This window comes from Python bivittatus, unplaced genomic scaffold, assembly GCF_059951505.1.
Source record: "Python bivittatus isolate LINGU-HERP-01145 unplaced genomic scaffold, Pbiv_v1 ctg000840_np1212, whole genome shotgun sequence".
In the NCBI taxonomy this organism is placed as follows: domain Eukaryota; kingdom Metazoa; phylum Chordata; class Lepidosauria; order Squamata; family Pythonidae; genus Python; species Python bivittatus.
This window is the reverse complement of record NW_028277113.1, coordinates 12556224-12572817: the sequence shown is the minus strand read 5'-3', so window position 1 is coordinate 12572817 and position 16594 is coordinate 12556224. Positions and strand designations below refer to the sequence as shown.

Genomic DNA, 16594 nt, shown 5'->3' with positions numbered 1-16594 from the left:
GCTTAATGACCACTCAGTGATCAAGGTTCCAGTCCCAATTGTGATCATTAGGTGAGGACTACTTGTACAGACCTGCAAAGGTCATATGCAAAGATTGGTGGGAAAGTTAATTTTTCAACACCACCGTAACTGCAAACAGTTGCGACTTTCAGTGGGAAATGGCAGCATGCTCGTCTCTCCTTTTCAAGCAGAGAGTCATTGTAGCAGCAATTTAAGGCTCAGGCAAGCTTCCTGGAGCCCAAAGAATTCTCCAGAGTTAAGGAGAATCCCAGAAATCGTCCCACATGACATCCAGACAGCTCTTCACAGTGAGAAGATCCGAAATGAAGATTTTTGGGATTGACTGGAGAGTGATTAGCTGAAAGGTGGGGTTACCATCAAGTTCCACACCGTGATGAAGCCATGAAAAACAGACACTTGTGCTGACCCTCTCATTTCTAAGATCACTTAAAAAAAAATTTTTTTTTTACTTCTGTATGGTTAAAGAGAGGCTTTCTTTGGCTACACTGTACTTTCTCCTTTTGGTGATTACTGGTACTTTGTGGAAAGATTCCATTTTCTTTTTTGATTGGGACAGTAGATTTGTTTATTCAGCAAAAGAGGCAAAGGCTTGGATTTTTTATTAATTTTTAAGAAACAAGAGAAAATAAATTTCATTATTTTTTTGGTGAATCTGTGCTTGGGTTTGTGTTATTGGACTGTGGATATGGGAGCTGTGTGAACTCCGTTTTGTTTTCCTACTTACTCTGTGCTGATTGGAGAGGATTGTTAAACAAGATAATTGGAGTTTTCTCCTTTCCCTATTTGCTTTGGAGATAATGTAATTTGTATTTTTGACACTGCAGGGATGAAGGTTTCAAGATTATGTTTCAAAATTTTGCAGAAAAAATTATTCAGTTAAATTCAGTAATTTGAACAACAAACTGGATGCTAAATTAAATGAGACTGTTGTTGATGTGAAACAACTCAATGACAAGTTGGTTATTTTGGAGAACAATATGGATAATAAAGGCATGGAAGAAGAAAGAGACTTGGATACCTTACTGGATTTTAAAGAAAAAGAACCTTACTTTGGACTTCCAGTTACTTCAGAATGGCCTAATGATGATCTTATTTTGGATTTACAAAAAGACGAGTTTTAATCACTGAGAGATAGAGAACTTGTTGAAGTTGTTCCTAAAAGAAGAAGACAAGGAGAAAAGGATAAAGATTCAACTTGTGGGGGCACTGTTTGCTAGGACTAAAGATTGAACTCCATAAAAGTAAACAGAAAGTGTATAAAGTAAATGTTTGATTATGGTTAAAACAGGCTGTGCTTTCTGATAAATTAATGGTATTTTTGGGGGGACCAAGACTGTACAATGATGTTACTAGGATTATTGTTGCTTAATATGAAAAAATAAGAATAGGTCGTGATTCTTGATAGTCATTTAGAGGGGTTTCTTGTTGATTAGGACTGAATGAGGATGTCATTAGGACTATATAAGGGAGTGTTAGCGTGTGTGGGAAATATGAGCAAAATGAAAGTGCTTTCTATTATCTTTGGGAAGGGATGATGTATACAATAATAGTATTGGGATTTTTATATGCACACAGATGGCGAAACAAAGAGATATTCATGATTGAAGAAGGGAAGATTATAATAATGGAAGTAGCAGGGAGGGTGAAATATATTAAGATAAAAAGGCCTTGTTTAGCCTTGCTTCTGTTTGGAAATTGCTCTTGTTTTTCTTTTTTGCTTGGAATTATATAAATGGCATGCTGATTTAGGGGTTAGGCAATTAATAGAGTTTAGGATTAGAGAAGTGCTTTATAGTAGTTGTATTCTTAAAAGATGTATGTATTCTATATTTATTTCTGTAACAGAGAAAGTCAGAAGTAATCTCTCCTTTTTTTTCTTTTTTCTTTTCTTCCTTTGCACTTTTAATTTTATTTTTTTCTGAACGTTTGTTTCTCTGTTTTTTATGTTTCCTTATATTTTACTCTTTACTGAACATTAATAAAGTTTTATAAAAAAAGCTTTAAAAAGAATAACAGTTGCTAAATAGGGCAGTTGCTAAACAAGGACTACCTGTATTTATAAAACAAGAAAGACACAATATTTGCAGTTCCCCCTATTATGCCACTAGGTATCAGTGTCCTCTCTTTGTATTTCAAGGTATTGTGATTCACCTGGAAAGTTTTGTGTATGTTTGTATGTATATGATTGACCATGCCACCATGACAACCATTTTGTAATGAGCAAACTCCCACTTCAGTGGCAGCTGTAGCATCCACAATGTGTTTTTAGAATGCCAAATTAATTTGGGAGTTTTTTAGAATATTTATGTTGCTGATTGTCTGGTGTTTAACATGAGTGTGTGTCTATGTATGTAACCAGCCCAGAGTTATTTGGAATGGACAGCTTATAAAACTATAAAACAAAACAAAACAAAGGATCCCTGGCATAGCATGATAACATTTTGTCTCTAAAACTGTAAAACATCTCTGAATTGTGGTGTAAAAGAATGTTTTTAAAGGATATCTAGAAATAATCACCAGTATGCTTGTTTGGTTTCATGTATGTATGTATGTCCAGATACATGTACATGTTTACAGGTAGTCCTTGGGTTATGACCACTTGTTCAGCGATGGTTCAAAGTTACAATGGTGCTGAATGAGGGAGACTTAAGACTGGTCCTCAGAGTTCTGGCCACCACAGCATCCCTGCAGTTACATGATCATGATCTGGGTGCTCAGTACCCAGCTCGTAAGTACATCACAATGAGCCACAGTCACATGATTGCAATTTCTGACATTCCCTGCCAGCTTCCACAAGCAAAGTCCCTCTTCTTTTTCTGCTTTTTCACCTGCCCATCTGGGCTCTGTAACACCTGCCTGCTTCACCACCCGTGCCCCATAGTACCTGCCCATGGCACATGCTCATCCACCTGTAGCTCTCACATGCCAGCCTGCTTGCTTGGGACTCCTGCCTCTTCCCACATCATGGTCACGTGAGGTCCTCGCTTAACTACCTGCACAGTCCTGGGGTTACAACAGCAATCAGGACTGTGATGTCACATGACATCACACTTTACAACTGCATTACTTGATGGAAATTCTGGTCCTGATTGCTGTTGTAACCCAAGGACTACCTGTAAGTTTGTTTACTTCATGTTTGGTTTGTTAATTAAAGTTCAGATTATATTTTCAGTAGGACTGTGCACACCTAGAAAATGATTCAGAAGTTCTTTGGACCTCAGACGAGCCCAGCATCCTTCTTCAATTCTTTAAAGCATGCACTTTTTATAGGCCTCTGAGTGTGCCTGAAAAAAAATACTGCTGCTTTAATGGAATGGATCATTATAGCAAAACATCTTGAATGTAATTTGCAAAGTAGCTATATTTCCTAAAGAAATATGTTCCTACTTTAACCAGTGGTAGAGAACTGCTTTCCTTTGCTAGGTCCAAATATTTTTCAAAATCATTTTTCAAAATATAGAGCCCTAATTTTTATTGATATTACAATTCTTAAAATTATTTCATTCCTGATATCATTATAATTGATAATTAGTGTCTAATCATCAGTATGTGTTTTGTAAGTTTAAAAACTGAATTAAGTCACAGGCAATGGTTTAGTTTAGGTGAGATAATGCTACAATATGCAATTTAGACTATTTAGAAAATCCTCCAGAGTGAACCTTGTTCAGGCATACTTTTCTGAATAATTTAAGCATGGTCTTCTACATGTAAAGAATTGGAGGACTTGTGAAAGAAAGAGTCTAAAGTCCAAGGTTGTTTCGGGAATGTTTGGTATCTTATCTCTAGACTGGAAGCCTAGAATTGGAAAATGCAATAGTAATGAATTAATCTCTTGAGTAATACATTGTTTATACATTATTAGACTTGCTAGAAATACATATGCATAATTCTTCTAGTAATCATATCTGGAGAAAATGAAACAGATCAGGATATAATAACCTGAATCTGTATCCTTTCCCAGTCAGAAATGATTTTACTTAAGCTATATTGTGTTCTCTTTGTTTTGGAGCTCTATAAGGTAGATAATAGTGACGAATTGAAATTGTCCATTTAACAAGCATTGATTCCTGTTAACATTTTTTGGACATAGTCATGGCCTGTATGTATATCTTACCCTTGAAGCAACCAAACCATGAATTATATGCAGGCTACAATTCTGTACATCCCTATCTGGCTTTAAATCTCTTTGAACCAATTGTAGCTTATTTCTGAGTACAGGTAGTCCCCAGTTTCAGAAAGAGTTCCATTCCCAAAGTCTGTCCTTAAGTTGAATTTGTACATAAGTCGAAACAGTATTATTGTATACTGTATAAGTAATATTGTGTAATTAAACCATTGTGTATTTAACTTGAACTTTGCTACAGTGGGCTCCATTCTTAACTATGGGTGGTCCTTAAACTGAGCATTCTTAACCCAGGGACTATCTGTAATATTTGTAGAGAAAGACTGCATGTATGTGGAGACAAAGATAATTGCATTAAAAATCTGCTTGAATTTAAATCATAATTATATCTGCTTTTATCTGAATTACTCTTTATGTTAAAGAATACAGATCTCTTAAAAAAGGCTTTTACTGTACTTTTGAATTTTGTATTGTAAATTGTCAAGGCAGTGATCAGGTGCCCAGGCAATTGTTTTTTTAGTTCCTTCAGATCCAGAGACAATGAACACACCAGCAGGTGAGGAGATTTTAAGCTTTATTGTTAACTCTAGCAAAGAGTTTTAAACAGGAATATAAAAATATAAGATAGTAGATACCAAGCAAGATGATAAAACTCTTCCCCTACTGTTGGAAGCTACCATAAGGAGACAGTGCAGAACCTCAAGATGGCTTAGATAACACAGCCCCTGGTGCCAAGGCCTGTGTCCATGCTCCAAGACTCATGGGGCAATGCCAGGGCTTTTTATCAGAGTCTGGCACTGCAATCCCATGACTCTGTTTCCATGGAGTTAGGGGCTATGAGAGCAACCTTGACCGGATAGTACTCAGGTTCTGAGAACAGTATAGGTAAGCTAGTGCTTAGCCTAAACAATCCTGAGGGTTTTCCTCCCCGTCCCCTTCTAAGTAAAAGTGAAAAACAAGTCAGCTTTTAAACATTATGACTCAGAGTGAACTTTCTTATGTGCAGGAGAAATCAAAACATATCACCTAAACTCCTCAAAATCACAATCGTCTTCAGGATTGCCACTCTACTTCACTCCTTGACGTATTTTAATTTCCCCTCACATTGTTGCTTCTCATGAACGCCAAGTCTCCAATACAGTGGTACCTCGGGATACGAACTTAATCCGTTCCGTGACTCTGGGCGTATCCCGAGTTGGTCGTAACCCGAAGGAAATTTCCCCATAGGGTTCAATGTAAATCCGGTTAATCCGTTCCGCCCTCTGAATTTGGTCGCACCCCGAGGCAAATTCCCCCATAGGGTTCAATGTAAATCCGGTTAATCCGTTCCGCCCTCCGCGGACCACGTGGCACGGGGCGGAAAAATGGCCGTGGACCATGTGGCACGGGCGGAAAAATGGCCGTGGACCACGTGGCACGGGCAGAAAATGGCCGCGGACCACGTGGCACGGGCGGAAAATGGCTCGTACCCCGAGGCGGAGTTCGCAAACCGAGGTAAAATTTTGGGGCCAGAGCTGGTCGTAACCCGAAAAATTCGCAAGCAGAGGCGTTCGTATCCCGAGGTATCACTGTACATTGTACATTTCCATACAATCATTTAACTTTAATATACAGAATTACACATCGGTATGAGCAAAATAAGAATAGCTATTACAAAGAATAATTACTGGATGCCATACCAAATTTACAATATTGGTCTGTTTTGTCGTGAGAAAATATCAGAGTGAATGGTTAAATCCTCAATATCTTGAGTAACTCTAATTCAACATGCTTATGTTTAGTTTTTAGCATCATTCCTTTATTAGTTTTGGATAGGGCTTGCAATTGAGATCAGACTTGATTACTTTTCCATATTAATTGGGCTATTGACCTGATATTAAATCTCATGGGAAGGGTGAAGTTCCATTCTACAGCTTCCCAAGCGAAGGTTTTTGTTTCATATTCAGTGGGGGTGTAAATTTGTAAACAGGATTTCTATACGACAATCCTTTAGCTATAGCTAGTGTTATATGTATATGTTTGTTGTTGTTTAGTCGTTAAGTCGTGTCTGACTCTTCGTGACCCCATGAACCATATTGTGCCAGGCCTTCCTGTCCTTCACTGCCTCCCTGAGTTTGCTCAGTTTCATGCTCATTGCTTCAGTGATGCTATCTAACCATCTCATCCTCTGCCGTCCTCTTCTCCTTTTGCCTTCAATCTTTCCCAGCATCAGGGTCTTCTCCAAAGAGATCTCTCTTTGCATTAGGTGACCAAAGTATCTGAGCTTGAGCTTCATTATCGATCCTTCCAATGAGCAATCAGGGTTGATTTCCTTTAAGATTGACTGGTTTGACCTCCTAGCAGTCCAGGGGACTCTCAAGAGTCTTCTCCAGCACCACAGTTCAAAGGCATCAATTCTTCGGCGCTCAGCCTTCTTTATGGTCCAGCTCTCACAGCCATACATTACTACTGGAAAAACCATAGCTTTGACTATGCGGATCTTTGTCGGCAAGGTGATGTCTCTGCTTTTTAATATGCTATCTAGGCTTGCCATAGCTTTCCTCCCAAGGAGCAAGCGTCTTTTGATTTCATGGCTGCAGTCTCCGTCTGCGGTGATCTTGGAGCCCAAATAAATGAAGTCTGTTACTGCTTCCATTTCTACCCCTTCTATTTGCCAGGAATTGATGGGTCCAGATGCCATGATCTTAGTTTTTTTAATGTTGAGTTTCAAGCCAGCTTTCGCACTCTCCTCTTTCACCCTCATCAAGAGGCTCTTTAGTTCTTCTTCACTTTCTGCCATTAGGGTGGTATCGTCCGCATATCTGAGGTTGTTGATGATTCTCCCTGCAATCTTAATTCCGGCTTGTGATTCTTCCAGCCTGGCATTTCTCATGATGTACTCTGCATATAGGTTAAATAAGCAGGGTGACAGTATACAGCCTTGTCGTACACCTTTCCCTATTTTGAACCAATCGGTTGTTCCATGACCGGTTCTAACTGTTGCTTCTTGGCCCGCATACAGATTTCTCAGGAGACAGGTAAGGTGGTCTGGTACTCCCATCTCTTTAAGAATTTGCCACAGTTTGTTGTGATCCACACAAAGGCTTTTGCATACTCAATGAAGCAGAAGTAGATATTTTTCTGGAACTCTCGTGCTTTCTCCATGATCCAGTGAATGTTGGCGATTTGATCTCTAGTGCCTCTGCCTCTTCGAAACCCAGCTTGTACATCCGGTAGTTCTCGGTTCATGTATTGCGGAAGCCTAGCTTGTAGGATTTTGAGCATAGGTTTGCTAGCATGTGAAATGAGTGCAATTGTGCGATAGTTTGAACATTCTTTGGCATTGCCCTTCTTTGGAATTGGAACATAAACTGACCTTTTCCAATCCCCTGGCCACTGTTGCGTTTTCCAAACTTGCTGGCATATTGAGTGAAGCACTTTAACACCATCATCTTTTAGTATTTTAAATAACTCAGCTGGAATACTGTCATCTCCACTAGCTTTGTTGTTAGCAATGCTTCCTAAAGCCCACTTGGCTTCACTCTCTAGGATGTCTGGCTCAAGGTCAGTGATCACACCAGCGTGGACATCAGGGACATTAAGATCTTTCTTGTATAGCTCTTCTGTGTATTCTTGCCACCTCTTCTTAATCTCTTCTGCTTCTGTTAGGTCCCTGCCTTTTTTGTCCTTTATCATGCCCATCTTTGCACTAAACGTTCCTTTCATATCTCCAATTTTCTTGTAGAGATCTCTAGTCTTCCCCATTCTATTGTTTTCCTCGATTTCTTTGCATTGTTCATTTAAGAAGGCCTTCTTATCTCTCCTTGCTATTCTCTGGAAATCTGCATTCAGTTGCTTATATCTTTCCCTTTCACCCTTGCTTTTCGCATTCCTTCTTTCCACAGCTATTTGTAAAGCCTCATCAGACAGCCATTTTGCTTTCTTGCATTTCTTTTTCTTTGGGATGGTTTTAGTTGCTGCCTCCTGTACAATGTTACGGACCTCCGTCCATAGTTCTTCAGGCACTCTGTCTACCAAATCTAATCCTCTAAATCTATTCATCACCTTCACTGTGTACTCACCAGGAATATGATCTAAGTCATACCTGAGTGGTCTAGTGGTTTTCCCTACATTCTTCAATTTAAGCCTACATTTTGCAGTAAGAAGCTCATGATCTGAGCCACAGTCAGCTCCTGGTCTTGTTTTTGTTGTCTGTATAGAGCTTCTCCATCTTTGGCTGCAAAGTATATAATCAGTCTGGTTTCGGTATTGACCATCTGGTGATGTCCATGTGTAGAGTCGTCTCTTGTGTTGTTGGAAAAGAGTGTTTGCTATGACTAGCTTGTTCTCTTGACAGAACTCTATTAGCCTTTGCCCTGCTTCATTTTGTACTCCAAGGCCAAACTTGCCTGTTATTCCAATTACTCCTTAACTTCCTACTTTACATTCCAATCCCCTATGATGAAAAGGACATCTTTTTTTGGTGCTAGTTCTAGAAGGTGCTGTAGGTCTTCATAGAAGCGGTCAACTTCAGCTTCTTCGGCATCAGTGGTTGGGGCATAGACTTGGATGACTGTGATATTGAATGGTTTGCCTTGGATACGCACTAAGATCATTCTGTCGTTTTTGAGGTTGAACCCCATTACTGCCTTTCCCACTCTCTTATTGACTATGAGTGCAACTCCATTTCTTCTAAGGGTTTCTTGCCCACAGTAGTAGATATAATGGTCACCTGAATTAAATTCACCCATTCCCGTCCATTTCAAGATGATTCCCAAGATGTCGATGTTCAATCTTGTCATCTCATGTTTAACCACATCCAGCTTGCCTTGGTTCATAGATCTTACATTCCAGGTACCTATACAATATTGTTCTTTACAGCATCGGACCTTCTTTTGCTTCCAGATACATCCACAGCTGAACGTTCTTTCGGCTTTGGCCCAGCCGCTTCACTCTTTCTGGAGCTACTTGGAATTGCCCTCCGCTCTTCCCCAGTAGCATATTGGACACCTTCCGACCTGAGGGGCTCATCTTCTGGCGTCATATCTTTTAGCCTTTTGACATTGTCCATGGGGTTTTCTTGGCAAGGATACTGGAGTGGGTTGCCATTTCCTTCTCCAGTGGACCACATTTTGTGAGAACTCTCTGTCATGACCTGTCCGTCTTGGGTGGCCCTGCACGGTATAGCTCATGGCTTCACTGAGTTACGCAAGCCCCTTCGCCACGACAAGGCAGTGATCTATGAAGGGGATGTATATATTTACTTACCGTATAACTGAGTACAAAAAACGTGCACATACATAATAAAAGTTAATGTGCAATAATCGTACAAAGAAATACCAAAACTTTTTTCCATCACATTCCCCATCCTGAAAACACTTTATTAAGTTCCCCCAGCAACTTTTGGGTATACGATGGCATTCCTCTGCTTTCTTAAACTGTGGATGCAGGATGAACAAACAACTTTCTTGCTTAATGGCACATGTTCCTCCTTGAGCAGCTGTTACGGGCCCTGATTTACTGCTGCTAGGACATCAGTGGTAGCTAGGTGTCTTTGTGACCTCAACGATCTACTGCAACCCGAAATACATGGCAGGCACAAAACAGATGCTTATCTAGGAAATAAAAAACAGAAACAATAACAGGTTTTCTGCTAGCACTTCTGCCTTTGCTAGCTTGACATCTGCTTTTCTGTACTAAACTCTCTTTCCTGTGGATGTAAAGGCACCCTGACCCTTCATGGTATTATCTTCCGGCTCATCTCTCCCGTTTACTGGGAAATCATAGTTCTTTCCAGAATTAGCTGGGCAATCCAGTCCCTTCTCTCAATAGACACATTGTTGTCCCATCTACTACACAGGATAGTTTGAAGTTCTCCTCTATAATCTGAGTCTATTACACACTGCTTAACACCAGGATTCCCTTTACAGCCAAACAAGACCTGAGGGCAATCCGGCCATCAACTTTTGGTGCAGCTATGACTACAAATCTACAAGTACAGAGATCTGACCCAACTGCTTTTTGAGTCCCCCAATTTGCACATTGAGTGGACATTAAAGCCAAAGTGGGGGCTTCAGGGGACATTTAAATCATTTGCAAAGAGGAGGGCAAAATCCCCCAATGCAGTTACTTAGTTTATCAACTGCCTCCCCCAACCAGTTAATGTTTTCCAGAGGGGCTGTTGGAACAATGGGCTCCTTATTAACTTCTTCCAGGAACATGACCAGTCCCCAAATTACCATTTGTTCAGTGCTTAATGGTAATACATTTGGGACACTTCTCTCTTGTAAACAAGCTTTCCGTTTTGCTTTGAAGTTATTTATCCACCCCTTTGTTGTTGTTCACTCGTTAAGTCGTGTCCGACTCTTTGTGACCCCATGAACCATATTGCGCCAGGGCTTCCTGTCCTTCACGGCCTCCCTGAGTTTGCTCAGTTTCATGCTCATTGCTTCAGTGATGCTATCTAACCATCTCATCCTCTGCCGTCCTCTTCTCATTTTGCCTTCAATCTTTCCCAGCATCTGGGTCTTTTCCAAAGAGTCCTCTCTTCGCATTAGGTGACCAAGGTATCTGAGCTTGAGCTTCATTTTCAATCCTTCCAATGAGCAATCAGGGTTGATTTCCTTTAAGATTGACTGGTTTGACCTCCTAGCAGTCCAGGGGACTCTCAAGAGTCTTCTCCAGCACCACAGTTCAAAGGCATCAATTCTTCGGCGCTCGGCCTTTTTTATGGTCCAGCTCTCACAGCCATACATTACTACTGGAAAAACCATAGCTTTGACTATGCGGATCTTTGTCGGCAAGGTGACGTCTCTGCTTTTTAATATGCTATCTAGGCTTGCCATAGCTTTCCTCCCAAGGAGCAAGCGTCTTTTAATTTCATGGCTGCAGTCTCCATCTGCGGTGATCTTGGAGCCCAAATAAATGAAGTCTGTTACTGCTTCCATTTCTACCCCTTCTATTTGCCAGGAATTGATGGGTCCAGATGCCATGATCTTAGTTTTTTTAATGTTGAGTTTCAAGCCAGCTTTTGCACTCTCCTCTTTCACCCTCATCAAGAGGCTCTTTAGTTCTTCTTCACTTTCTGCCATTAGGGTGGTATCGTCCGCATATCTGAGGTTGTTGATGATTCTCCCTGCAATCTTAATTCCGGCTTGTGATTCTTCCAGCCTGGCATTTCTCATGATGTACTCTGCATATAGGTTAAATAAGCAGGGTGACAGTATACAGCCTTGTCGTACACCTTTCCCTATTTTGAACCAATCGGTTGTTCCATGACTGGTTCTGACTGTTGCTTCTTGGCCCGCATACAGATTTCTCAGGAGACAGGTAAGGTGGTCTGGTACTCCCATCTCTTTAAGAATTTGCCACAGTTTGTTGTGATCCACACAATCAAAGGCTTTTGCATAGTCAATGAAGCAGAAGTAGATATTTTTCTGGAACTCTCGTGCTTTCTCCATGATCCAGCGAATGTTGGCAATTTGATCTCTAGTTCCTCTGCCTCTTCGAAACCCAGCTTGTACATCTGGTAGTTCTCGGTTCACATACTGCTGAAGCCTAGCTTGTAGGATTTTGAGCATATCCTTGCTAGCATGTGAAATGAGTGTAATTATGCGATAGTTTGAGCATTCTTTGGCATTGCCCTTCTTTGGAATTGGAACGTAAACTGACCTTTTCCAATCCCGTGGCCACTGTTGCGTTTTCCAAACTTGCTGGCATATTGAGTGAAGCACTTTAACACCATCATCTTTTAGTATTTTAAATAACTCAGCTGGAATACTGTCATCTCCACTAGCTTTGTTGTTAGCAATGCTTCCTAAAGCCCACTTGGCTTCACTCTCTAGGATGTCTGGCTCAAGGTCAGTGATCACACCAGCGTGGACATCAGGGACATTAAGATCTTTCTTGTATAGCTCTTCTGTGTATTCTTGCCACCTCTTCTTAATCTCTTCTGCTTCTGTTAGGTCCCTGCCTTTTTTGTCCTTTATCATGCCCATCTTTGCACTAAACGTTCCTTTCATATCTCCAATTTTCTTGTAGAGATCTCTAGTCTTCCCCATTCTATTGTTTTCCTCGATTTCTTTGCATTGTTCATTTAAGAAGGCCTTCTTATCTCTCCTTGCTATTCTCTGGAAATCTGCATTCAGTTGCTTATATCTTTCCCTTTCACCCTTGCTTTTCGCATTCCTTCTTTCCACAGCTATTTGTAAAGCCTCATCAGACAGCCATTTTGCTTTCTTGCATTTCTTTTTCTTTGGGATGGTTTTAGTTGCTGCCTCCTGTACAATGTTACGGACCTCCGTCCATAGTTCTTCAGGCACTCTGTCTACCAAATCTAATCCTCTAAATCTATTCATCACCTTCACTGTGTACTCACCAGGAATATGATCTAAGTCATACCTGAGTGGTCTAGTGGTTTTCCCTACATTCTTCAATTTAAGCCTACATTTTGCAGTAAGAAGCTCATGATCTGAGCCACAGTCAGCTCCTGGTCTTGTTTTTGTTGTCTGTATAGAGCTTCTCCATCTTTGGCTGCAAAGTATATAATCAGTCTGGTTTCGGTATTGACCATCTGGTGATGTCCATGTGTAGAGTCGTCTCTTGTGTTGTTGGAAAAGAGTGTTTGCTATGACTAGCTTGTTCTCTTGACAGAACTCTATTAGCCTTTGCCCTGCTTCATTTTGTACTCCAAGGCCAAACTTGCCTGTTATTCCAATTACTCCTTAACTTCCTACTTTACATTCCAATCCCCTATGATGAAAAGGACATCTTTTTTTGGTGCTAGTTCTAGAAGGTGCTGTAGGTCTTCATAGAAGCGGTCAACTTCAGCTTCTTCGGCATCAGTGGTTGGGGCATAGACTTGGATGACTGTGATATTGAATGGTTTGCCTTGGATACGCACTAAGATCATTCTGTCGTTTTTGAGGTTGAACCCCATTACTGCCTTTCCCACTCTCTTATTGACTATGAGTGCAACTCCATTTCTTCTAAGGGTTTCTTGCCCACAGTAGTAGATATAATGGTCACCTGAATTAAATTCACCCATTCCCGTCCATTTCAAGATGATTCCCAAGATGTCGATGTTCAATCTTGTCATCTCATGTTTAACCACATCCAGCTTGCCTTGGTTCATAGATCTTACATTCCAGGTACCTATACAATATTGTTCTTTACAGCATCGGACCTTCTTTTTGCTTCCAGATACATCCACAGCTGAACGTTCTTTCGGCTTTGGCCCAGCCGCTTCACTCTTTCTGGAGCTACTTGGAATTGCCCTCCGCTCTTCCCCAGTAGCATATTGGACACCTTCCGACCTGAGGGGCTCATCTTCTGGCGTCATATCTTTTAGCCTTTTGACATTGTCCATGGGGTTTTCTTGGCAAGGATACTGGAGTGGGTTGCCATTTCCTTCTCCAGTGGACCACATTTTGTGAGAACTCTGTCATGACCTGTCCGTCTTGGGTGGCCCTGCACGGTATAGCTCATGGCTTCACTGAGTTACGCAAGCCCCTTCGCCACGACAAGGCAGTGATCTATGAAGGGGATGTATATATTTACTTACCGTATAACTGAGTACAAAAAACGTGCACATACATAATAAAAGTTAATGTGCAATAATCGTACAAAGAAATACCAAAACTTTTTTCCATCACATTCCCCATCCTGAAAACACTTTATTAAGTTCCCCCAGCAACTTTTGGGTATACGATGGCATTCCTCTGCTTTCTTAAACTGTGGATGCAGGATGAACAAACAACTTTCTTGCTTAATGGCACATGTTCCTCCTTGAGCAGCTGTTACGGGCCCTGATTTACTGCTGCTAGGACATCAGTGGTAGCTAGGTGTCTTTGTGACCTCAACGATCTACTGCAACCCGAAATACATGGCAGGCACAAAACAGATGCTTATCTAGGAAATAAAAAACAGAAACAATAACAGGTTTTCTGCTAGCACTTCTGCCTTTGCTAGCTTGACATCTGCTTTTCTGTACTAAACTCTCTTTCCTGTGGATGTAAAGGCACCCTGACCCTTCATGGTATTATCTTCCGGCTCATCTCTCCCGTTTACTGGGAAATCATAGTTCTTTCCAGAATTAGCTGGGCAATCCAGTCCCTTCTCTCAATAGACACATTGTTGTCCCATCTACTACACAGGATAGTTTGAAGTTCTCCTCTATAATCTGAGTCTATTACACACTGCTTAACACCAGGATTCCCTTTACAGCCAAACAAGACCTGAGGGCAATCCGGCCATCAACTTTTGGTGCAGCTATGACTACAAATCTACAAGTACAGAGATCTGACCCAACTGCTTTTTGAGTCCCCCAATTTGCACATTGAGTGGACATTAAAGCCAAAGTGGGGGCTTCAGGGGACATTTAAATCATTTGCAAAGAGGAGGGCAAAAATCCCCCAATGCAGTTACTTAGTTTATCAACTGCCTCCCCCAACCAGTTAATGTTTTCCAGAGGGGCTGTTGGAACAATGGGCTCCTTATTAACTTCTTCCAGGAACATGACCAGTCCCCAAATTACCATTTGTTCAGTGCTTAATGGTAATACATTTGGGACACTTCTCTCTTGTAAACAAGCTTTCCGTTTTGCTTTGAAGTTATTTATCCACCCCTTTGTTGTTGTTCACTCGTTAAGTCGTGTCCGACTCTTTGTGACCCCATGAACCATATTGCGCCAGGGCTTCCTGTCCTTCACGGCCTCCCTGAGTTTGCTCAGTTTCATGCTCATTGCTTCAGTGATGCTATCTAACCATCTCATCCTCTGCCGTCCTCTTCTCATTTTGCCTTCAATCTTTCCCAGCATCTGGGTCTTTTCCAAAGAGTCCTCTCTTCGCATTAGGTGACCAAGGTATCTGAGCTTGAGCTTCATTTTCAATCCTTCCAATGAGCAATCAGGGTTGATTTCCTTTAAGACTGACTGGTTTGACCTCCTAGCAGTCCAGAGGACTTTGAACCACAGTTCAAAGGTATCAATTCTTCGGCGCTCAGCCTTCTTTATGGTCCAGCTCTCACAGCCATACATTACTACTGGAAAAACCATAGCTTTGACTATGCGGATCTTTGTCGGCAAGGTGATGTCTCTGCTTTTTAATATGCTATCTAGGCTTGCCATAGCTTTCCTCCCAAGGAGCAAGCGTCTTTTGATTTCATGGCTGCAGTCTCCGTCTGCGGTGATCTTGGAGCCCAAATAAATGAAGTCTGTTACTGCTTCCATTTCTACCCCTTCTATTTGCCAGGAATTGATGGGTCCAGATGCCATGATCTTAGTTTTTTTAATGTTGAGTTTCAAGCCAGCTTTCGCACTCTCCTCTTTCACCCTCATCAAGAGGCTCTTTAGTTCTTCTTCACTTTCTGCCATTAGGGTGGTATCGTCCGCATATCTGAGGTTGTTGATGATTCTCCCTGCAATCTTAATTCCGGCTTGTGATTCTTCCAGCCTGGCATTTCTCATGATGTACTCTGCATATAGGTTAAATAAGCAGGGTGACAGTATACAGCCTTGTCGTACACCTTTCCCTATTTTGAACCAATCGGTTGTTCCATGACCGGTTCTAACTGTTGCTTCTTGGCCCGCATACAGATTTCTCAGGAGACAGGTAAGGTGGTCTGGTACTCCCATCTCTTTAAGAATTTGCCACAGTTTGTTGTGATCCACACAAAGGCTTTTGCATACTCAATGAAGCAGAAGTAGATATTTTTCTGGAACTCTCGTGCTTTCTCCATGATCCAGTGAATGTTGGCGATTTGATCTCTAGTGCCTCTGCCTCTTCGAAACCCAGCTTGTACATCCGGTAGTTCTCGGTTCATGTATTGCGGAAGCCTAGCTTGTAGGATTTTGAGCATAGGTTTGCTAGCATGTGAAATGAGTGCAATTGTGCGATAGTTTGAACATTCTTTGGCATTGCCCTTCTTTGGAATTGGAACATAAACTGACCTTTTCCAATCCCCTGGCCACTGTTGCGTTTTCCAAACTTGCTGGCATATTGAGTGAAGCACTTTAACACCATCATCTTTTAGTATTTTAAATAACTCAGCTGGAATACTGTCATCTCCACTAGCTTTGTTGTTAGCAATGCTTCCTAAAGCCCACTTGGCTTCACTCTCTAGGATGTCTGGCTCAAGGTCAGTGATCACACCAGCGTGGACATCAGGGACATTAAGATCTTTCTTGTATAGCTCTTCTGTGTATTCTTGCCACCTCTTCTTAATCTCTTCTGCTTCTGTTAGGTCCCTGCCTTTTTGTCCTTTATCATGCCCATCTTTGCACTAAACGTTCCTTTCATATCTCCAATTTTCTTGTAGAGATCTCTAGTCTTCCCCATTCTATTGTTTTCCTCGATTTCTTTGCATTGTTCATTTAAGAAGGCCTTCTTATCTCTCCTTGCTATTCTCTGGAAATCTGCATTCAGTTGCTTATATCTTTCCCTTTCACCCTTGCTTTTCGCATTCCTTCTTTCC

General features: G+C 41.2%; 1 protein-coding gene across 3 annotated transcripts in view; it reads left to right on the top strand.

The window, feature by feature from the left end:
- ECI2 (enoyl-CoA delta isomerase 2) overlaps window positions 1-16594 on the top strand; it is a 70222-nt gene that overhangs the window by 43156 nt on the left and 10472 nt on the right. The window contains exon 10 of one of the 3 annotated variants that reach the window (XR_015794088.1): window positions 2579-2749. The exons of 1 other annotated variant lie outside the window; for it this stretch is intronic. Coding sequence is in view for 1 of the 2 variants with exons in the window: in XM_088130963.1 (XP_087987089.1) it covers window positions 846-851 (6 nt within the window). In the remaining variant the exon portion in view is untranslated. Of the gene's footprint in view, window positions 1-845; window positions 2533-2578; window positions 2750-16594 lie in introns of those variants that run through there. One more of the 3 variants, XM_088130963.1, reaches the window with a different exon arrangement.